At 35.7% G+C, this 25,795-nt stretch overlaps 1 protein-coding gene across 1 annotated transcript in view; it reads left to right on the top strand.

Annotated features, from left to right (window-relative positions):
- LOC121380364 overlaps positions 1 to 20,927 on the top strand; it is a 36,839-nt gene extending 15,912 nt beyond the window's left edge. The window contains exons 2-4 of the mRNA XM_041509146.1: positions 7,383 to 7,530; positions 10,831 to 10,971; positions 18,380 to 20,927. Coding sequence (XP_041365080.1) covers positions 7,383 to 7,530; positions 10,831 to 10,971; positions 18,380 to 18,527 — 437 coding nt within the window. The 3' untranslated portion in view covers positions 18,528 to 20,927. The remainder of the gene's footprint in view (positions 1 to 7,382; positions 7,531 to 10,830; positions 10,972 to 18,379) is intronic.
- Positions 20,928 to 25,795: the final 4,868 nt, after the last annotated feature.

The following is a 25,795-nucleotide window of genomic DNA, read 5'->3' as shown; positions in this document are numbered from 1 at the left end:
TGACCATACACGGTATTTGCAAAAACACCTCGCGAATTAATATTAATTATAGGTGTGCCTATTTCGTCACCGGCGACAAAATGGACCTGGCAACAAAATGGGCCGTAACATAGACCCCATAGCAAGTATTTAGTAATAAATATTTGAGGCAAATATTTAATTTAAAAGATTAACAAACTTCCAGTAATATAATATATGCATAATTATAAAATGCTTTTAAAGTAAGATAATATTATAGTATTGCATGCATCTTCATATAAAAATTTAGGCCTACGTTTACACTTAGCGAAAATATTTCATTATCGTCATAAAATATGAATGTAAATATATTTTACTACAGTCAACAAGAAATACGATATTAATGAAACTAGTAAATACCTTGAACGCGTCTGTGCAATCAGGATATAAGAGAACCTGCTCAATGAGGCCACCTGTAATAACGGGTCTTTTCTTTTAAGCGGTCACTATTATTCATCCCGAATGTTTTTCTGTTAATTTAACCCAATTAAGCAGTGATATGTTTTGCGTTTTCTCGTGAAATCGATTTTTAAAATAAATAAATAAACATTTAATACGGGTATTCGAGTGCATCCGGAATTCGGAGTCCCATGTGAAGCATTTTATTTTATTTTAATATTTAAAAAAATATTTTAAACCGAAACTTTCCTCAAAAGGCAAATTCTGTTGAATTACTGTTGGTTATTGTTATACGCTTTCTTATATATTGAGAACATTCGTATACATTGAAACTAAAGGCATGTCAAAAACGGCGATTAAAATGGTGATAATGTTTGTGTAGGTATTCTGTGTTACGATACATATTATTAACAGCATTGTCAACTATAGTTTAAGGAAGGAATGTTTTAGTTAACAGAACAGAACTTTATTACGCTCAGGGGCATCGTTAGATGACATTTGAAGAATATATATACACGGGTGTAGGAAGGTGCCAAAAAGTGTGTGTGGGGTGAGGCGGGTGGCGCGCGCGCACACACACACACACACACACACACATATACACGTACATATATACTGTGTATATAAAAAGCCATAACTGCTATTACAAAGTGGGGGCACATGCCCTACCTTGCCCCCCCCCCCCCCCCCCCCACTTCCTACGCCAGTGATATATACATATATACTATAACTGCATCAAGATGGCAGGGTTTGAAAACAGGAGGAACAGCAGAAATGCTTGTTTATAATAGTTATAAATCTACACAACTTTCTAAGGGTGTCAATGTTTTTACAACTGAAAAGCTCCGTAAATTTATTTATGTTTGGTCTTGTAATATAATCATCTATCTTCTGTAAATTTTGCATATACAAATAAGTAGTGAAATTCATCACCAAAATCATCAGTAGTACAAGAGGTACATTTTTTTTTTTTTTTTTTATAAAATATTGGTCCATCTTCCTGTCTCGAAAGGTAAAAAGTGGTTAGCTATACGAAATCTAAGAAATGTATGACATATTTTTTTCATATTGAAATATGTTTCAAACACTAAATTCTCTTTAAATATTCAGTATGATAAACGTTTATTGGATTTTGAAATCTCGCCTTGCCAATTCTGTAAAAACTGGTCTGAGAGTGTTTTTTGACGGATTCCTTTAACCATGTTACTGGCCTATATATAGTATAAACATTATTTAGGCAAAGTTTATAAAATATATATCTAACACTGATACTCCATTTATGGTTTGTCCCACATTGTTTATAGTCATGAAATAATAATTTGTAGATACGGACTGATATCTTGGAACATTTATATGCCAGAAGACAAGCCCAAAAACACAATACAAATATTATAAGCCACGGTGGAGGTTTTTTTCCAAACTCTCCATACAAAATATATACAGTTGTTCTTTTTCTTGCATTTGCTAAATGTCGTCAAAACTGGATATGTACACTTTCTAATAATAAATTATATTAATATCTTTAAATCCCCAGATTTCATAACCATAGAGTAATATAGGAACAATTGCATCAAACAATTTTAAACAATTTCCATTTGATTTCTTTAAGATATAAAAAATTACTTTGCGAGCCTGTTGTATTAAATGTCTTTGGCATAAATTGAATGTATTGATGTTTTTCAAACTATATTTCCAAATATTTGTATTCGTTTACATTCTTGTAGTCCTTTTTTAAACTTTTGAATATGACAATCTTTGTTTGTTGACGCAATCAACACATTAATGACGGCTATATGGCGTCGGACACACACACACACACACACACACACACACACACACATATATATATATATATATATATATATATATATATATATATACACACACACACACACACACACACACACACACACACACACATATATACATGTATAATGGTTAAGGACCACACAAATAATGACATCTAATAGTCCATGAGCCAGGACCTAAAATTTGGCCAATTGGTACCACCTGGGGGGACGAATGCTCATAGTGATTTTTGTCAAGGACTACATCCCTAGGAATGGAAAATTTATGATAGCATTGCAGGACTCACAGCTATCTGTGTGTATTCACCTGTTTTATGACCCTACCCCATTTCCTCGACAGTTATAATTTTATAGAATTGCTTAAAGGTGACTAGTTTAAAAGCATTGTAAAATATTTGTTAGGGCATTTAGGAATGCAAAACGTGGATGACTGGGAGGTAATGGATTGGTGAATTCAGATATGTTACCAATACTGAAATCCTTTGAGGATTAGGGTCTCATATAACACTTTTTTCTGTAACGTTACAAAATATAATTCACAGTTTTATTTTTCAGTAGAAATTTAACATAAAGTTTAGGCTCAGCACCTCAAATATTCTTTTTGAAGGATCTTATTGCAGCAGAAGCTTGTTTGGACTTGTGGTTAATATTTACATCGTATATATAAAGTTTTTATGGAAGTGTTTTTGTGTAATAACCCTTTTGATAACCCTACCCCCTTTCTTCAAAAGCAGTATTTCAAAGGAATTGTTAAAAGGATAACTAAATTAAAACATCATACAATATTTATTAAGATATACATTGCACACCTAAAGGTAGACAAAGTTGATGGGATATAAATCTGAGAAAAAGAAGTAACAGTGACATCATTTGAAGGTTAGGGTCTCACATAACACTTTTTTTGTTTAATTATTAGGTAATGCAATTATCGCCATTTTACAACTGTAATTCCAGTTGAAGTTTATGTTTACACTTTTTTCAAGGCTTTAATGTACCTGGATTTTTGTTGGATTCCCACAAAATATTTAGATCTTCCATATATAAAGCATTTGTTAAGCTATTTGCTGATGAAGTTATTAACATGGGAATGGCTTCTTTTGTTTTCTTTTTTTTTTAAATATATCTGAATTCTTCAATCCATTATTTCCCAATCCTCCAAATTTTGTATTCTTAAATGCCCTGACAAATATTTTACAATGCTTTTAATATAGTCACTCTTTAGCAATTCTGTAAAAATATAACCTTCGAGGAAATAGGAGTAGGGTTATAAAATGTGTAATTACACAGCAAATCCTGCAACAAAACTTTATTTATAGGATGTCCAAACGAGCTTCTGTTGTAATTAGAACGTTTAAAGAGACATGCCCTAGTTTCAGCCCGTGAAAATGAACACTAAGTTCAGTTAATCTACAAACCTGTAACACATTTGGATAAAGTTACAATTGAGTGAAACGTGAGTCTGTGAATTTGAAAAGGTGAAATACCCTCTAAAAATAGACTAAAACTGGACTCCATAACTGTTACTTCTCAGACACACATACGTTTTTAAAAATATGAGAAATGCATTTTGCGATATTAAAAACACTAGGATGACCAAAAACACTTCGAATGTACAGAAATGGATAATATAAACAATAAAATCTAAGTAAAGAATGATTACAGTTATCAAAAATGGCTGTAATAGTAAAAAAGTATGCCTTAGTGTTTAAAAACTAGGGTATGTCCCTTTAAAGACAATATTTGAGGTGCCTAGCCTAAACGTTATGTTAAATTTCTACTGAAAAATGAAACTATGTGAACTGTATTTTGTAATGTTATAAAAAAGTGTTACATGAGACCCTAATCCTCGAAGGAGTTTAATATTGGTAATATATATGAATTCTCCATTCCATTATATCTCAATCCTCCAAATTTTGTATTCTTAAATGCCCTGACAAATATTTTACAATGCTTTTAATACAGTCACTCTTTAGCAATTCTGTAAAAATATAACTGTCGTGAAAATGGGGGTAAGGTCACAACATGGGTAGATACACACAGAAAGCTGTGAGTCCTGCAATGCTATCATAAATTTATTATTATGAGCATTCGTCCCCTCAGATGGTACCGACCGACCCCTCTGGCTCATGGACTATAAGAAATCCGCTGCTGCCACGCAATTGGCTACTCTTTCCGATTAACAGCAACGGATCTTTTATATGCAGTATCTCACAGACAGGATAGTACTCACCACATCTACTGTGGAGCACTAGGTGAACGAGAAATAGCTTAATGGGCATAAGGAAGATTTCTGACAAAATAAGAAAATTCAAAATACTGTCAGTGGAAATACTAGTAGCTTCTTTATTTTATTTTTTTATTTTTTTGATACAATACATGAAAGTTTTCACAAAACTGGTAAACATCACCCACTAAAATGAGATCTATGCTATATTTTGACCATTTAGACCTACACGCTTTTTCATCATCTTCTTTTTTGTCTTTTTTTTTTCTTCTTTTTTTTTTTTAAAAATCTTGCTGCTTACATGTTTTTCATCGTTTAGATGGGAATAATGGACTTCACAACTATTGGCTGTGCTCATGGCTAGTGAAATAACGGGGCAGGGTATACCCATCTTTCGCGAACACCTGATATCATCACTGTTTGGACAGTGATTCATGAGTGCGTGTCTACACGACCGTTTAGTTCTCATGGACTCTGCGTTGTGTAGGCTTGAATTTCTTAAACAAGTCTTGGGAGTGGTAGTCTCCAACAGAAGTAGGATGGGGTTACGGAATTAATATAAATGAATAGAAGGTTGAGAAGATTTAACATAATCCAAAATCCTATACGGTGTCTAATATGACTACTACTTGGACCAAACACATCCAACGTTTTAATGCAATGAAACATGTCGTATACCCTCAGGATAATTCGGAATGTTTTCAAATTATTTTCAAATCACTGGCATGATTCTGCAAGTAAAGTTTTGATTGGTGGACATGAGCTCCAACTGGCTGTTGTTAGATCTACATGTAATAGTGGAGCTAATTTTAATTAGATTGCGTTTTAATGTAAACATACATGGACATAAATGTAGAAATTGATAAATGTTGTCCATGTAGTTTAGAGTTAATGCGTTGGTCTATATTAATTTTGTAAAATTCAATATGGCTTATATTTAAAATATAAAAGAAAGAAAGAAAAAAAACCCAACCGTTAAATATTTATACTGGAACATCAGTTTTACACGACCGTAATGCATAGTAATTCATCGAACAGATAGGTAGGTATTATCGGAGTCCAAAACAGGACCTTCTGTGAAAGCAGCCTCCAATTAAAAAATGGAAGATTATGTAATTAGTTAGTTCCCATTATACCATAATGTAGGGTAATGGTGGATTTGAAATATCATAACTCCTAAGTATTTTCATAATATCTACAAAAGAAGTTAAATATAAAATCTTTAACATGACACCAAAATCGCATCGCTATGTCTTCTTGAAGAGCAGCCCAGTGGTAAAGCGCTCGCTTGATGCACGGTCAGTTTGGGATCGATCCAGCCAGTGCACCACGACTGGTACATCAAAGGTCGTGATATGTGCTATCCTGTCTATAGGATGGTGCATATAAAAGATCCTACGGGCCTCGGTGGCGTCGTGGTTAGGCCATCGGTCTACAGGCTGGTAGGTACTGGGTTCGGATCCCAGTCGAGGCATGGGATTTTTAATCCAGATACCGACTCCAAACCCTGAGTGAGTGCTCCACAAGGCTCATTGGGTAGGTGTAAACCACTTGCACCGACCAGTGATCCATAACTGGTTCAACAAAGGCCATGGTTTGTGCTATCCTGCCTGTGGGAAGCGCAAATAAAAGATCCCTTGCTGCTAATCGGAAAGAGTAGCTCATGTAGTGGCGACAGCGGGTTTTCTCTCAAAATCTGTGTGGTCCTTAACCATATGGCTGACGCCATATAACCGTAAATAAAATGTGTTGAGTGCGTCGTTAAATAAAACATTTCTTTCTTTCTTATATAAAAGATCCCTTGTTGCTTATCGCAAAGAGTACGCCATGAAGTGGCGACAGCAGGTTTCCTCCCTCAATATCTGTGTTGTCCTTAACCATATGACCGACGCCATATAACCGTAAATAAAATGTGTTGAGTGCGTCGTTAAATAAACCCTCTTCTTGAAGAGCAGTTACAGCACCTGAATGGTCATGAGGTGGTCAATGTCGGGTCAGATTTGATGATATATATATCTGGATAGAAAAGTAGGATTAAGCGTCATGGTAGCATTGTTTCTGGAACATAAAACAAAACTGATGGTGATCTTCTAAATTTCACTGTTTTTGACCGATTTCATATGATATGTCCTTTTTGCCTTGCACTTTTGATTGGAGTCGATGTTGCTTGTTTTCATGCTTATATCCAATTCAAGCACGCTATCCTGGGTACACACATCCGCTATCTGGGCTGTCTGTCCGGTCAGTGGGTTAGTGGTTAATAAAAGAGAAGTCGGCCTATTGGCGTTGCACCTACCCATTGCTTCGTAAAACTCGCTCTGGATGGGAGCCGGTGCGGGGATGCGAACCCAGCACCTACCAGCCTACCGATGGCTTAACCACTACATTGCCGAAGACGGTCGGGTGCGGATTCGGATAACTTGTTAAAGTGTCCCCATCTTCAAAAGGTCCATGCACGCACCCCCTGAGCCCGACATCTGACATCACCAGTAACTGACAAAAAAGAAAGAAAGAAGTATTTAACGACGCACTCAACACATTGTAAATAGGCCACTACGGTTATATATGGCGTCGGACATGGTTATGGACCACAACATCCTAGCCCGAGTACTCTGACCGTAAGAGAGTAAGACGGACATGTGGACAGTTACAGCACTCTCTTTACGTAATGAGAGCGTTGTAACTGCCCAAGTGTCAGTCTTGCTCTCTTATGATCAGAGTAGGCCTACTAGGGCTAAACAACAACCCAGCACATTTTAAACAAAGACTACATGGTAACTGCGACACTTCAGACATCAGGGACGGGGTACGGATTGGGCCGATGTAAGTTTTACCGGTTTTTAGTGTATCTGTTTTACCAGTTTTTAGTGTACCTGTTTTACCAGTTTTTAGTGTATCTGTTTTATCAGTTTTTACTGTATCTGTCTTATCAGGTGTGAGCAGCACGGTGTGTAAGAAGAACAAGGCTTTGCCGGAAGAAGCGGAAGGAAACACGTACCTCTGTAACGACCCCGACAAACGGGCGTGTTGCGAAGTCGAAGAGGAGTTCACGTGCTGCGTGCCGGAAGTCGTGAGGAATCTGTAAGAATCATTTGATTGGTTAATTGCCAATGTACTTGATGGTTGCTCCCTGCATGTCCAGGAAAGCGTCTTTGAACCTGGGTTGCTTACAAACACGAAAATAAGTTTCAACACCTTTTAATGCAATATTTTACCTAGTTTCACGAAGCGATCTTAGCGTTACGATGATCTTAAGGCTAAGATCGCTTCGTGGAACGAGGTCCTGGCCTGGTGCTTATAAAACTTTTAGAGTTTTGACTCGAGACTCTAATAGACTCTAATGTCATGACAATGCCATACAAAATTGTATACGTATGACGTCATTAGAGATTGAGTCTGGACTCTTAAAAGTTTTATTAGCACGGGCCCTGAACTACTTAAGGGCTAACCACTAACACCTGTCCTCCTGTCCTGAACGAGGAGCCGACGTACGTCAACACCTGCGCCCATGACAGACGTGCGCTACAACAGCTTGCTCTGAATGTGCACGTAAAAACCCTACGACTATGACTACACCTTTTCTGGTCAGTTTGCCAAAATATGTGTCGAAAACATCTGTATTTGAACCTTATTAAGATATAAGAAAGAAAATGAAATTGGACTAAGAAATCTGAAATGCATATGTTCGTGCACATACGAGGAAAATGTATGCAACACTGTGGACCCGCTACAGTTTGATCCTCGTGATACACAATATCTGTAACAGATTCCAATACTTACTGTACAGTTGGTACACGCGAATCTGCTTACAAGACCATCACTATAGATAGAAAGTAACCCAACCATAAGTTCAGCCTGCGAACGTTTTGCTAACGTTCGCGAACTATTTGATTGATTCCCGATGTGGCCGTTTGGTTTACCGTGAACAGTATTTTCCCTAGCTTGTTTTAGCATGGTGCAGCACCATGCCTCAATAGTCTAGCACCATCTTGCCTTAATCAGCACCATGCTGCCCTGAGATTAAACAGGCCTTTTTCACTAATCATTTCCAAAATTGTCTTTATAAAAAACCCAAAAGGTATTATTAATTAATAAAATATGCCTTTTATATCTTTTGCCATTCATTTACATTAAAGCAAGCTCATAAATTACATTAATGTTTATTTCAATTAATTTTTGTGTATTTTTAATGAAAAACAAGTGCCCCGAAAATCGCGAAAATGCCGCAAAAGTGTTTGGTCTACCATGCCTTGTCAAATTTCTAGGGAAATCACTAGTGAAGCGCATAAACCAGTCTAGCGCACGTTTTTCTGCTCGGTCTGGCTGAACGCAGCCCATCTGTTTAATTGTCCAGTTTGTTGATGTCACCATAAAACAAGTAACTCAAGATTGCCCAAAAAGCCTTCATCAGTATTAGCGGTTCTTCAAATGTAATGCCAGATTATCAGTCTATAAACCGAATACTTTATGCTTGTTGTTGTTTATTGCTCCAAGGCCAGCGCAATCATGACCCTGGATCTTTGTTTGACTAACTGAACGGTTGACATCTTGTGCAAGTACCATAAACTAAAGAAAATGGTATGTGTTCCATTTTCTAGCAAATAAACCATACTGGGTCATTAGCAATCTCTTAAACATCCTTTCCATTTGTTTGACCGTTGGAGTCGAAGGTACCTCTTAGGACGCAAAATACAAGGCGATTGCCAGCTGATCGAACGAACGACATTTTAAGAAAAAATACCCCCCCCCCCCCCACAAAACAACATAATTATTGGAAAGAGAACACACCCTGACCCCCCACCCCCCACCCCCACCCCCCCACCCCCACCCCGTCTTGTGTGCTTATGATCATAATTATGTTTCACTACTACAGTTTTAGATCAGTTCTATTGTTCATTTGGTTACCCGAGTAGACGAAGAATAGATCTCCTGTAATGATACTTAGATCACCCCAAGCTGCATTATTTTGACATAGATGATATATCCACAGACTCCTCAACATATACTTTTACAGTACATCGTTAATCTAGCATACACGCCAAACGACCATAGTCAAATCCATATGTATCCACTTTCTTCGAACGATACAGTTAATTTACTTTCATCATGAAATGTACATTATTACTTTTTAAACAGATTGCAGATAAAATGAAATTATATCCACCCAATTCTATCTAGTATTAGCAACTTTATGAAAGGACTGACCACTGTATACACCGGATTTATTTCTAGTTGAACTGTTTGAACATATATGGGGTGAATCAGGAAGAAGACTACGAGATCACCAGATTGGGGAATGAAATAGTTGGTTGAAAGAAAAATATCTCAAAATGCCCATTGTGACAATATTACCTGCCGAAAATATGAATCTGGGTTATACAAAATCAACAATAAAAAACCCATTTGATATAGTATCCCAATTTCAACTTTTGAGAAAAACCGCATTTTGCTGCTGAACTAACCACCAAATAGCCATATATACTAAAAGGCAAAAGTCATTGTTACACACAAAAGACAAAGATAATTGATAAGTTTTTACTGCCGTGTATGAAACGTTATAATATGGAAAGAGAAATGTCCGAAGGTATGGAAACGAGCAATAGTCCATGAAAAGGGGGCACCTGACATATGCAAACAAGCCATATCACTAGAGGGGGTCCAGAGCGAAGTTCACACAGTCAGTAGCGAGTGTGTCCACCTTGAGCATTGATACAGGCCTTGCACCGTCGTCTCGTTGAGGCCACTAAACGCTGGAGAAAGTTCCTAGGAATGCCTGTTTCGCAAATGCGTGGTTAGGATCCATGTGTCTTGGCGAGGGGTTGTCACGGGCGGTTGGCCGCTACGGGGACGGTCCCTGGCCTGGTTGTTTTGTTGATATCGTTACTATAAGTGCCATATGGTGTTTCAGTGGACGTTGAATTGACGTGCGACGTCACACTGCGAGGTCCCAGATTCAAGCATCCCTATGACTCGCCATCTGTCAGTTTCACTGAGGCGTGGCAGGACGACATTGCATCAAACAGTTCACTAATGGTGTTTTTCTGACTTCTGGACTTCTGAAGTTTGCACAGAGTTGCAATGCTTTGCGACCGAATGTCTGGCCTTTTATGGTGAACACTGGACAGGATTTTCCCCGAATATTCCATGTTTCTTGCACAAAGCGTGCAATCGCTGCAACAACTGCTTGGTTGCATTTCTTCGAGCTGTTTAATGCACATTTTTTTCTGGTTTACATCCATAAATCCATTCACAAATTTATTACTCCAAACAATCCATGTCACAATAACGTTTGCCTTTTAGTATATTTTAATAAAAATGTGTTGAAATGAATTCAGTGGAATATTCCTTTCATATTTAATTTCTGTGTTAAATTAAACACAGGTTAGAACAGTTCCAGCTGTGGGCAATAGTGACAGCTCTGGTTCTATTGATCGGAATCCTCATGTTCTGTTTACTCAAAGATGTCAACTACTGTGCAATCGAAACACCACTCAAACACAAAATACAAGCATGCTGTAGAAGGTAAGTCCTTGTTTGTTTTCATCGTTTGTTGTCCGACGCCATACAACCGTAAATAAAATGTGCTGAGTGCGTCGTAAAAAAAACCCATTTCCTTCCTTCCTTCTTCTTCTTTTGTTGTTTGTTTGTTTGTTTGTTGTTGTTTGTTGTTTTTTACATCCGCTGTGTCGTTCGATTTGTCCGCCGTCCGTCCCTCAAATTTTCCTTTCAAGTCTTTCTTCTCCTAGCGTGTTCAGCGGATTATTTTGAAACTTGGTAGGCCTGCAGTGATCCTCTGTGGAGGTCTGCACAAACTAACAAAGATATTTCGAAATTTATAAATTTAATTAAATATAAAAAAAAAAATTAAATAGAATTTTAACATTGATAATTTGTAAATATATCTTCTATAATATTTGATTAGATTGTTCTGAAACTTGGTACAACGACCCTCTGGGGAAGTCTCCACAAACTAACAAAGATATTTACAAATTTTAGAATTTTCTGTGTATTTTTTTTTTACATTGTTGGCTGGTTTGCAGGGCCAGATTTATACCTTGGGGGGCCCAGGGCACTTCAGGTTCGGGGGACCCTCAACATAGAAATTAAATTAATAAAAAAAATGAACTAATTTTATAATTATTACATTTTGTGTATAAAGAAAGTCCTTAGTCTGGGGAGACCCCCTGGCAGGGGGCCCCGGGGCAACTGCCCCCTTATAAATCAGGCACTGGTGGTTTGACAAGGTAAATGTTGTTTTTGTTTGTTTTCTTCTTCTTTTTTGTATACATTGTGCATTGGTGTGTTCGTAACGTCTTCTGTTATAATAGAATCTGCTACTTACATGTATATACGCAATAGGCAGTACTGGATCATTTGACCAAAACTACTGAATTGTATCAACATAATTTTTCAGTAGCAATACTACATAATACAGACATTCAAGGATATAAATGAACATAAACATAACTAGCCCTAGTACTGTGACTGTAAGAGAGCTAGACGGACATTTGGACGGTTGTTAGCCTTATTGCAAATGTCCGTCTAGCTGTCTTACAGTCAGAGTACTCGGGCTAAAACATAGCAAGCTAACGTAGATACAGTAGTTGTCGATCAGGGATCAATTTCATAAAACATCGTAAGCCTAGTTTATATAAACGTAAATCTACGATCGAATCGCAGGTCGTATAAGTACAAACAGTAGAACTATTACAGTTTGATGTAAACATATTTCATTTTCTTTCGTCTTTACAATGCTCCGTCTTCTGCAATGACGTAATTTTCTGCGTGAAATATACTAGTTAAGGGCCAGTATCAACATTTACCTTCCTTTTTCAAAACTCAAACGAAAAATCAGGGGAGGTTATAGGTAAAGAAAAGTAGCTTACAGACTTGAATAAAGCATTGCAGATTGCATGTACGTGTACATGTACATGGGCCTTTTACTCACAGCTCCCTTTGGTTGTAAGTAGAAAGCGCATGACAAATGCTTAGACAATCCAATTGTTTAACTTTTAAAACGTTTTTTTTCCTTCTGACTAAGCAGGACACCTGCCTGAAAACTGCATGATGCACATGATTCTCTTTTCATGTTAACACTTTTTATGTTTGGGAGGGTATAAATTTCTTTACAATCTAGCTTCAGATAACCAAGCCACCAAAACGTAAACTGAGCATTCTGGATTGTGGTCGAGTCCTGCCATGTCTGAAAGATAGCATATCCATGAAACAAGTAGCGAGATGCTTGCAAGTTAGCCATTCCGTCATCCATTAACTGCATGAGCGTTTCCATACCACTGGCACAGCTGGCTGCCCAGCACACCCTTATGAAAAAGTAGGACAAACGTAGGAATGAAAATATAAAAAAGTAGGACAAAAGTAGCACTGAAACAGTACGTAATGACATTTTTCATGTTCATACTGAGAAAACGAATGTGTTAAATTCAAAAAGTGATATTATTTAGAAAACACTTTTAAAATATCTGTGGTGCTCAGTTGGTACCTGTGTTTTCTGTTCTATCTAAAATAATTTGAATCTTATATATTGGGGTCTAACGGTATCGCGGTACTTAATGATAGTGCAGAAATAAAATAATATACGTACATACATCAAGGTAAATATACTTTTGTTGCATTTTACCTCATATGTCCATGTTCTACACGTCATATATTTGCATATAAATCCTGTTTGTAAATAAATATTACTGGCGGAAGTGTGCCCTACCGTTGCAGACTTTTTCGAAGTGCTTCTCATGATATCGCGGCAACCCAAACATATAGTATACAATTCATCTGAATGGTTCAATATGTAGATTTTATTCACAAATTACAGTAAAATTGAAGAAACAAAATTTTGAACACAAAAAAAGATCCTAAAATTCGCTTGAAACCTTTCGTTTGTTCAATTCAGCTACATGTCTACAGTTTCTCTAAGAAAAACAGTTTATTGCTGTGTAAAACAGAGAGAGAGCATTAAAAAACCCCGTCTCCTGGCTTATCACTCGAACGTATGATCAAAATATCCGGGCTGACATGTGTCCACTTAAGACAATAAGTTATATTCTGCCCATTTTACAAAAGTACAACAGCCTCTCGCATATTCTGAAGTGTAATGACGTTTTCAGGTTTTTAAATATATATTTTGGACCCTTAAATTTCCCGATATATTTCTACTTCGGTTGCATTTTAAAAATAGTAAACACGTCACCATATGTAGTCTCATTTTGATTGTGAACGATCAGACAATAATCTTGTATCACAAGCAATAACATTTTAAATTTGCATTGCAGATACGGGTGTCAGAAAAATCACACTATTAGTAATTCTGTGAGGAATCGGTAAAACATTTATAATTTTTAAAACAATTAGAAATTATTTCAAATTTCTTCACAGAGATGACAGATTACCATCGGTCAACGTGTTTATTTAATTAAATTTGCTATCAGGCGGAGTTGCGCGTGCTGAACTACAAAAAATGCAAATACCGCGATACCTTGGAACCCGCGATACCGTTAGAAACGAGTATACAGTTATTTCAAATTAGTGTACACTGTAGGCTATTAATCAATATACATACTTACATTCATAGTAATGCTGATGCACAAGAAATCAGATTAACATGATTAATTTAAGTTTTTTAGAATGTATTATAGATTCTGAAGTGATACATACACATTGTACATTATAATCATGTTAATCACTGAATAACGTGTTACCTTTCAGGGTGTAATTTTAATATGTTGAGATTATATGGTGCCACAAATTGGGAGATATATCTTGCTGCCCCCCCAAAAAAACCCACCAAAATAAATAAATAAATAATAATTTTTAAAAAATCCCATAACTGTTGACTTTTATAATAACACAAGGAACATATCGTCGCTGAACTAAGAAAACCTCGTATGTGCAGTTTTGGCGATTTTCACTTTTTTATTCTTTCAGAAGCAAAAATCTATTATCTTTTTGTTGTCAAAACCTCCTACATGTCCAGGCAATAGAAAGTATGGAACATGTCAAATAAGTAAAACACGTATTTGAAAACCACTGTTTATCTGTTATGAAAACCTCGTATCTACCAACTGATTATTTTTATCCTCATCATATTTCAACCTTTTCTATCGGGTAAAGGTAAAATTTTAGTGACCAAAGTGTCTATATTGTATATATGTACATAGTATGTATTCAACTGGTGATCAAGGAAAAGCTATCATACCAGAAAAGAAGTGTAGGCCCACCAGGTATTTCCGTATTTAAGGTCTAAGCTTAAATACAAAAACAAACCCCCCAAAAAACCATCTTGGAGAAAATAAAGGTTTATCTAAAATTAAGTCTGGGACTTACATTAAGAAGCTGAAGAAAATGTATATATACATGGACATATAACAAAGGGGAAAAGTCCAAATTTGGATAGCAGCAGACAACATACATGCAATATCATTCAATGACAAGACAACACATGTTTCAATACCATTATGTAGGACAGGAGGAACAGTTATTAATTTTAATTTTAAATGATGAAGGGCAGTGCTTATATATATTCTAGACATCTAGCTGTTTCATAGTTGAGGAAAGGAGAGGAGGTACACCCGACGCCTATAGATATAACTGGGTTATTTTAATGCATAGCTGATGTTTACTTCATGTAAAATTTAAGTTTTTAGGTAACGGATTCTTTGGGAAACCACTGCACAGGTTTCACAATATCGAGTTATTATATACGCAAAAATGATGTATGGTATCGATTAATATGCAGGTTTATTTGTTTATTTTATTTTATTTTATTTCATTGTTATTTATATAAAGAGAGCAAACATGATGATGCATCTTTATTTAAAGTTCTTTTAAAATATCTTGATATAAAATTGCTTCCAGTTACACAGTGATTAAGATGTCATTTGTTAGCCCAGGGAACATTTCTATTAAAATAGTATCCGAATTCATGTCAATAGTCTTAAATGCGGCGAATGTTCCTGTTTTTAAACCTATGGGCTTCATTTCACATGAATTCCAGTAACCTTGGGATGAAGTAAATATTGTTGAACCTATGAATCATGTCCCAGATTTTAAACATTTTAGTTTATTCCGTAAAACAAGTATGTTCAGCTAAAACGAAATGTATTACTTTGAAAATATTTGTGGATCATCTCTTAAAAGACATTGATGAATATTATTGTTAGTTAAATGGACAATGAACAATTTATATACACATTATATTGTTATACACCCTAAAAAGTGGCAGACAGCCACCCTATAGGAAACCTGCCATGTAACTTTTAAGATCTAATATACAAGGTTTATTAAAACGTTGACACACCTAATCTATTGGTTACCCGGGGCCAGTTTCACAAATACATTTACTGTAACCATCAAGCAATCGCTAGTGAAAATGTTTTCTTTGGTCATTTAAAAAAATAAATTCATTATTGTGCCACATTCTTGAATGTAGCAGACAATACTAATGAACATTACAAATCGTCATTTCTAGAAAATACAGTTTTCAAATTTGACCCTTACATGTTGCAGCCTTGTCAAGAAAGTGGGGGTGGAGAGGAGGCTTTGTTAAACTGCTCCTGATTTAAGCGATTTAAAAACAAAATATTGTCCGGAGAAGTGTTGTCTAAACATCGCTTACCACAGTCTAGGCCCCCGCCCCTGCACAACGTCCTGCATATGTACCTACAGGTGACTTTCAACAGCAGATTATCAGTCAGATAAACTGAACAACCTTTATGTTGTTGGTCCCTGACTGATTGGGCAAGACATGTTTATTTTATTAATTTTAATGAGGAATTTCTGGTCCAGCAAAGGGCACCTGGCAATGTGTGCGGCTTAACAGTTAAAAATGAGTACAAGTACACATAATGGCAAGTACGCTAACTGATTCAGGGCCTCGTTTCATGAAGCGATCTTAGCATTAAGATCACCTCAAGTACATAATATAGTTATTCACCTAAGGTGATCTTAGCACTAAGATTGTGTTGTGGAACAGGGCCCAGGATACTATTGAGTCTGGCAGTGTTTATAATATGATACACCTTACGTAGCTAGATTTAAGTATCAGGGTAATTTGAAAAACAATGAGGTCTACTGGTCATACCAAATGAAGAAATTATTAATATGAGAAACTAGTGAAATAGTCGTAAGTGACATTTCTGTAATTCAGATTCAGTTATTGATAAATACTATTCATCAGTTTAAAATGACTTTATTCATAAAGTTATAGATCTTAATAACCATTTGTTACACTGAATCAGTTTGTACCAAAACAGATTATTTTCGTCTCCTGTAAAACATAAAAAATTCAGATACGAGTTTTACTTAGTTCAACGACGATATGCACAATTTAACCAATTCGCAGCATTTTCAAACAAAAAAGTAGGAAAAAGGTGGATCACTTGACAGCCTAGCACAGTGAATGGGCTACTCCAATCAGACGCAGTTTCCATGTGACCCTTAACTTGTGACTAGTATAGATGTCAAACGCATGTAAACGTACTGCAGGTATAAATGTTAGTCATAAACGTAAACTTACGATATTCTATGAAACTAGCTCGTTTTGGTAATAGTTGATTGTGACATCATCTAGTGATACCCCCCTCCCCTACAATCACGTTTTGCCAGAATCCATGCACTCTTATAAACCACTTCTCACATGTGTCATGTCATATTGGGACTGTTGTACTGCAATAAAGAGAAAGAAAGACATGTTTTATTTAACAACGCACTCAACACATTTTATTTACGGTTATATGGTGTCAGACATATGGTTAAGGACCACACAGATTTTGAGAGGAAACCCGCTGTCGCCACTACATGGGCTACTCTTTCCGATTAGCAGCAAGGGATCTTTTATTTGCGCTTCCTACAGGCAGGATAGCACAAACCATGGCCTTTGTTGAACCAGTTATGGATCACTGGTCGGTGCAAGTGGTTTACACCTACCCATTGAACCTTGCGGAGCACTCACTCAGGGTTTGGAGTCGGTATCTGAATTAAAAATCCCATGCCTCGACTGGGATCCGAACCCAGTAACTACCAGCCTGTTGACTGATGGCCTAACCATGATGCCACCGAGGCTGGTGCAATAAAGAGATAAACCCGTAACAACATCCACCCCTATATCTTCCATTTTGGAATCGTGGTCGATTTCAACCAAAATTGATTTTTCTCCTGAACAGGGAAGGGTCAAAGTGTGTATGTTTGTAAACATTGCCTATAGGAAATATCGCATTTCACTACAGAACAGAATGTGGTAATTTTCAATTTTAATTTACTTTATTCCTAACGGGGAAAGTCAATGTGTGTGTGTTTGCAAACACTGCCCAAAGGAAATACATCGTTCCACTAAAGACAGTTTTCCACTTTGGAACCGTGGTCGTTTTGAACATAATTTTCTTTATTCTTAAACAGGGTCATATATATATATAATATTTGCAATGATTGCCCATAGGAAATACGTTTCCGCTAAACATTTTAACAACAAAAGCGTAATTAAAAGCCTTTCTCTCGAGTCAAATGGGCATCTGGAAAACAGTAGTTGATTTCAATGTCCCACTTCAGAATTATAGAAATGTACACCCTAATTTGCTTTATTCCTAACAGGGAAGAGTCAAAGTGTTTATAAATGTTTTGGCAAATATTGTTCAAAGGAAATATTTACTTCCACTACTAGACAGTGTCCCACTTTGGAATTTTGGTCGCTTTTAAACAAATTTGTGTAATTTAATGAAACATATGAAAAAATAAGAAGTGTCTTTTCAGTTTAGCTGTAAAAGACGCTACATTACTATTTCCTAATTAAGCGTATTATTTATTTTTACTCCCCTATCCCAATAGCTAATTTAGGCCAAACATGTCTCTGAAAACCACAGCAATAAAAATAGTGAGTTTGATATAACATTTTTTTCAAGTAGTGAATCTTATTTTGTTTCAGAAAAAATAATAAGCTTACAGATCTTAACAAAACGAGTGTCGAAGATGACGAATCACCCGGATGTTCAAGGTCACAAGACAGCGCCTCGACAACCGACACGTCATCACGGCCGTCAAATACAGTCAAAGTGCTCCGTCCAAAACATTAAACATTATCATTATATCAATGGAACATGTTCCAACTATGAGCTGAAATTACAGTGACATCTCAGTAAATTGTAAATAAATATGGATCAAGACTTCGGTAATATACTGGATTAAAGTATACAGTGGGCATACGGCGAATAGAGATTCCATAGACGAAAGTCAGTGTTAACATACGTGACGAAAGATGCTGCATACAGACAATATTACATGGATGGTCGTTAGACACCATTAACTTACGAGTTGTTTCAAAACGTATCTAACAAACAAAAGCAAGATGAATATGTTTTTAACAAACTGCAAAATTGACTGGTGTAAATGTCCTGACCTTCTAAAAAAAACCCACGCCAAAACCTGCATCTGCACCCCAGTGCAGTAATTAATATTCCAAGAGAGAAACGTTTTCTTCTTCTCTTTTTTTAAAAAAATAATAGTTAAAATTTCGTAAAACTCGCAGTCAGGCAGAACATATTTACAATGTTGATCAGGGTAACAAATATTTTTTTATTTATTTTAAATTGTTATGATTATATCCAATGGATTCAGGCACCCTGACCTGGGCACACACACTTTTATATCTGGGCCGTTTTTCTAGGACAGGGGTTTACGATTGGTTGTTAGTGAGTGAGAAAAAGAGAGAGAGAGAGAGAGAGAGAGAGAGAGAGAGAGAGAGAGAGAGAGAGAGAGAGAGAGAGAGAGAGAGAGAGAGAGAGAGAGAGAGAGAATCTAAATTGAAAGAGAGACAGACAGACAGAGAGAAGTCGATGTTGAGTCCTTAAATCTCCCCATTAAGCCGTTTAAACTCACTCTTGGTGGAAGCTGGTACCAGCCTTAATTATCTTAAATACATCTATGGCAAATTGATAATGCTAGGCTCAAACTATCAACAGCTAGCAGAAAGTTGGCCAACTTTCTCCTCTCAGGATGTCTACGACTGTCCAGTTGCTAATCTAAGCACTCTTACAACTCGATTCTCGTCATATAACCCATTAGTTGTTAATCTGAGCACACCTGACTAAGTTAGGAGTTGGGAAATTGCAACGCAATCGTCAAGTTGGCCAACTTTCTGCTAGTAGTTGGTAACATAACTGACAAATAAACTACATGTATTAGTACTCAAATGAAACCAACAAGCTTATTTATGGATAACAGAAATACCAGTATTCAAATATATTGGAAAGTTTTACGTTTCTGAAATTGATGACAAACACCTTTGACAACAACACTGGGTTTGATGGCAAGGAACTGCTTGAATTCTGGATTCAGATTTGCGTTATATTCAGGCTATATTATCCTGAAAATAACAGCTGTGTGTTTCAAAGACAGTTGTAGTGTGGACTCAGAGATTTCCCTTCAAAGGAAACATTATTGAACACATTTTATTGACTGCAAATATTTTATGGGTTGTGGTGTATACTACTTTATTTTTTAAAAGTGTTATCATTATTGTATATATGACCACCATTAATTTTCTTTAATATAAATGTATATGTTGTTGGTTTGTTTTAAAATTAGTTATAAGAAATACATTTTCCCTGTACTGATTGCAGGGATGGGGGTGGTAGGCACTATAATTATTTTAAGCCGATTGCTTTATATCCATAAAGTTTTATGTTTATATTCATATAGGTTTATTCTGTGGGTGGTAGATATATATATTTTTTTAATGTAAAATCAGCTGAAAATGTGCAATACCATGTGAATTATATATAACAAAACTTATTCTCATTTTTATATTATATTAATAATTTTAAGATTATGAAATATACTATTAATTTTAAAGTGTTATTTTTGTCCAATAGGAAACCCTATATTACTAAGCCTTGATTTTTATTATTTATCATTTAAAAAAATAAAAAATGTTGCTTTTTGTTTTGTTTTAATTTTGGTTTACTGCTCCAGTTATTTTAATGTCATTAATTTGGGCGCAACAGGTTTTTTGTTTTGTTTTGTTTTGTTTTGTTTGGTCTGTTCTGAGCACAATGGTCTGTTTTTAGTGCATTAATGTTATTAACCCCTGCTGAAGAGTGGTAGATATTCAGAACTGCATTTTAAGATTATTGGAATCTAATTAAAGTTTAATTAACATTTCAGTGGTTCAGAGGTGAAATGTTTTGACATCAGCATGTTTGTACTCAATTTGGGCATGATTATTTTGAGCACAACATTTATTACTTTGACTTTGCTTCAATCTAAGGCCCTGGGTTTTGTATAGTCTTTGAAGAATCACGGTCTTTGTACGTTCCGAATAATTAAATGAATCACCAATATTCAGTTGTCCCCGTTGGTGGGCCCATTGGGCTATTTCTCATTCCAGCCAATGCACCACGACTGGTATATCAAAGGCCGTGATATGTGCTATCCTGTCTGTGGGATGATGCATATAAAAGATCCTTTGCTGCATTAGGAAAAATGTCCTGGGTTTCCTCTGACTACGTCTCAGAATTACCAAATGTTTAACATCCAATAGCCGATGATTAATAAATCAATGTGCTCTAGTGGTGTCGTTAAACAAAACAAACTTTTGCCAATAGCCGTAAATGGGTATTAGTATTTAAAGATTTGACATATTTTATGTAATCCACAAAGTGATGTTTAACATATCATACATTTATATATGTTGTTTGTGTTTATATGTATATTTTTGTATGCATCTATAACTATGTATTCATGTTCATCTGATTATTGCTTGGGAAAATAAACAATACAACAGGAGAGTGCATGGTGCATTCTTGTTATTTCAGTAGTCCGTTCTCACCCACAGATTTATTGTAAGCCGTTTTAATTCAATATATCAGAAATACGTACGGTAACAAAAATGAAGCACACGTGACATACTGTTATTTGCCTTTGTTAACAAAGTAAAACCTAACCAGAACAGTAATCTATATAATCTAACTATATAAAAATATATGTTAAATACCTCCTGAAACAGAGTACTGTTTGTCGTGATGTACATGTCATAATATGACATATAATAACATTAAAATATCCTCTGAAAAAAACACTCCCTAAAAAAAAAAACCCCAAAATATTGTCATCCCTGAAACCCCCCAACCCCCCCCCAAATATGTATGTATGTGTGTATATATATATATATATATATATATATATATATATATATCCACCCCCTCCACCAACAAACATAACTCCCCTAAAAAAAACACACCCAAAAAACAATAACCCAAAACAAAACACAACTACACACAAAACCAAACCATCTAGAAACTGTTCCATATGTTTATATACAGATATTTATAAAACAAAATTTTGGTCACAAATTATTAAAATGTTCTTGCTTCAAAGAAAGAAGTCAAACCCTCATATCATATCCATATATTTGTATACCCTCACATATATTTACAACCTGATACAAATATGTTATAGATTTAACCACATTTAAGCCCTCATGGAGTTTTTGCAGGGTATGGAATTTCACATTTATTTGCATGCTGGCAACACAACATCAAAGCAAGTTAAACAAAATGGTTGCCTGGTGTATATTTCAAATGCGGATTGTAATTAAACATTAATGGAGGCACTCCTGGTTTTATTGTTATCAAGAAAAATTATATTCATCACAGCACTAAATGATGGAGAAAGAAAACTAAAACTTGAACGATGTTGATAGGGAAAACAAATATTTATCTAATTTCACGTTTAATTTAATCTTGTTTTATTGATTTGTGTGTGTGTGTGCAGACAATAAAGATAAAATGTCCTGTAAGGAAACCAGTTTGTACTGCGAACATAATTAACCTAATTAACAGATCCATTACCTGTGTAAGATAGCACATTGGTCATATTCCAGATCAACACCTAATAGATGGATCAGTGACCTAAGTAAGATAACACATAGGTCATTCCAGATCAACACCTAATAGATGGATCAGTGACATGGGTAAGATAGCACATAGGTCATATTCCAGATCAACACCTAATAGATGGATCAGTGACATGGGTAAGATAGCACATAGGTCATACCAGATCAACACCTAATAGATGGATCAGTGACCTGGGTAAGATAGCACATAGGTCATATTCCAGATCAACACCTAATAGATGGATCAGTGACCTGAGTAAGATAACAATGTCACTCCAGATCAACACCTAATAGATGGATCAGTGACCTGAGTAAGATAACACACAGGTAATTCCAGATCAACACCTAATAGATGGATCAGTGACCTGGGTAAGATAACACACAGGTAATTTCAGATCAACACATAATAGATGGATCGGTGACCTAGGTGAGGTAACACACAGGTAATTCCAGATCAACACCTAATAGATGGATCAGTGACCTAGGTGAGATAACACACAGGTCATTTCAGATCAACATCTAACTGATGGGTCAGTGACCTGAGTAAGACAACATACAGGTAATTCCACATCAACACCTAATAGATGGATCAGTGACCTGGGTGAGATAGCATACATGTCATTCCAGATCAACTCCTAATTGGTGGAGAGGCATTTAAATACCGGTATACCTATTGGCTGTTTGCCGATCCACTTTTTTTATTTGAATAAATATATGTAGTTATAATAAAATTATAATAAAATTGATGGATCTATAACACACAATACCTTTCAGATCAATTTAACCACTTATTAAAGATATATAGTTCTCTAAAAAATATTATACATGGTGCCATTAGATAAAACTTTCAGCTTTTGGTTTATAATAATAATAATAAATTATTTATTTAGTGAGGGTAACACAGTTAGCAAAAGCTAATCTTCCCTGAGGCCCTCAGAATATTCACAACTGTAGTGTACATGCATTGTTCTCCAGGGGCCAATTTCACAAAACATTTTTAAGCCTAGTTTTGCACGTAAATGTAAATCTACAACTACACCTCTAGTCTTATTACTACAAATGGTTTGAAGTAATGATTGAATTTTCTGTATGAAATAGATGCCAAACACATGTAAAAATACACCCAAACGACTACTAGTTGAAAACATAAACTTATGGGGTCAAATTTACAAAGCCTTTTTATGTCTTACAGGTAGTACTAAACCAAATAACTTCCGGCTGGGTCAAAGTTTGAGGTGCACCCAACTTTTGATAGAGAAGTGAACACCACAAGTCCTGTGATTGGTTATAAATGTGAGTGTGTTGGTTGTAAAAAATAATAGTTTTATCTGGGTAAAAAAAAAAGCAATTTTATTTCATCTAGTACCAATGTGTCAAGTAGCCTTGTGCTTGAAACATGTATGGGGTACCTGTGAAAAAAAGTACTTGAATTTTGTGCGGAACTATGGTAGTCATAGACGCTACCCGTTGTCTCAGAAACGAGCAGCTTGACCCCCATTGTTTTCTGATTCACTTTAAGTGTGAGGGGTGGTAGTATTTATATCCGTGGCGTTTGTCGGTTGATACGTTGCAGGTAGGAGTTTTAGCCACATATGTTACTATTGTCGTCTATGGGATTTGATTTGGTACTATACACCCTACATGGGTGTAACTACATGTACATATATTTACAACACTTAAACACGTGTCTGAGAAAAAAGGCTTTGTAAATCGGGTCAATGATGTTTTGTGAAATTAGCATCCTGGCCTGGTGCTTATAAAACCTTTAGACTCGACACTCTAATAGAGTCTGAGACACTAATGTCATGACAACACCATATAAATTGTATGTGTCAGTTGAGACGGAGTCTGGTTTCTGAAAATTGTGTAGACAATTGTTTCGTTAGGCACTGCTTGTGCAAGTTTAGTTTTGTTTACCAGATTTTTCGTTTGTGTATTAAATTCAGGCCATGGTTTGCTTGGTCATAACATGTTACACAAAATGAAATGGGTTACCTTTAATGTTTTTGCATAACATGTAAATGAGTTATGCAAATTTTCCTTGCTGAGAGGTCTGTTTTGGGTTGTCCCAATACCCCTGCTGATCATGAATATCAGTAATCAGTTACAAAGAAATAAAATTCCCATGCATGCAACAGGATTTCAAATTTCATGGGAAACACTTTTTCAGTTCCGTGCTTTGTGATAATGAGAACCCAATGAGAACTGTTTCTAAAAATAATTATATATATATATATATATATATATATATATATTATTTTCATTGAATAGTCGTACTTGATATAATAATCATGGGAAACAAAATTTTGGTTCCGTGATTTTACTGACACTGTACCAGAATTAATCGTTTCCGTGAAATCCAAGGGCCTGCCATGATTACAAGAATTTCCAGATTTACACTCTGGGCTTAAATATGGAAAATACCACCTTGTTATGTACAGTACTCCATTGCTATCTGAACTTAGATTTATCTGAAATTAGGCTTGGCACTTAAATTAAGAAGTTGAAAAATAGTAAATTTGTACTATAATAAAAGATAAAAGTGCAAATTCAGATAGCAATGGAGTACTGTACATAATACAATGACAACCTTAGTGACATGCAAAATACATTTCAATACCATAGGCTTATAGCATTTCATTTTGTATGCTGTAATACACGTCTGCAAAAATTATGAATCCCATGAGATCCTTTGGTTTACCCGACATGGAATGACCCATGTTAGTGATATTGCAATTATGCCAGGTCCCTTGCTTATAAAACTTTTAAAAGTCTACACTCAAGTCTCCAACAACCTCTTGAAACTTTAACATCATGGCAACACATACAAACTGCATGTGTATGACATCATTGAAGATTTGAGTCTAGACTTCAAATTTCATAAGCACGGGCCCAGTTTTTAAATTATAAAATGTGCTATTTACCCACTTTCTAACTAGTGCTCAGTGACTGCTATATCAGAAGTTATGATATGTAATGTTCAGCAGCTCTGGTGTTGAAAAATAAATAATAATATTATTAATAATTGTAAAATTCCATGCATCCACGGGAATAAACCCCATAACATGACTTTTTTTCTTCTCATCTCATACTCCATATTGCAAATTGTCTAATACTTGTACATCATCCAATTCACAAGAATGACAAATCAGATTTTATTTTACAAATTTCTTAGTTTTTAAAATTTGCAATTGTCAAATTTGGCAAGTGGCAGAGCTAGCCCTGTAATGTAATTTACTTCAGTGAACGATGAGTTATCTAGCTCAGTAAGCATGTAACACAGAATCGAGTTTTGTCAAATCCAACTGCATGCCAGACTAAATATAACAACCAGAGCTCGACATTCATGGTTGCCTGCTCGCCCCAGAGAAGAGGTTTTGAGTGCAAAACAAGTAAGTGGTTCTAACATCTTGTCCAACCAGACAAATAAACTGACAATTACAATATATT

This window comes from Gigantopelta aegis, chromosome 9, assembly GCF_016097555.1.
Source record: "Gigantopelta aegis isolate Gae_Host chromosome 9, Gae_host_genome, whole genome shotgun sequence".
In the NCBI taxonomy this organism is placed as follows: domain Eukaryota; kingdom Metazoa; phylum Mollusca; class Gastropoda; order Neomphalida; family Peltospiridae; genus Gigantopelta; species Gigantopelta aegis.
This window is presented reverse-complemented; position numbering and strand designations above follow the sequence as displayed.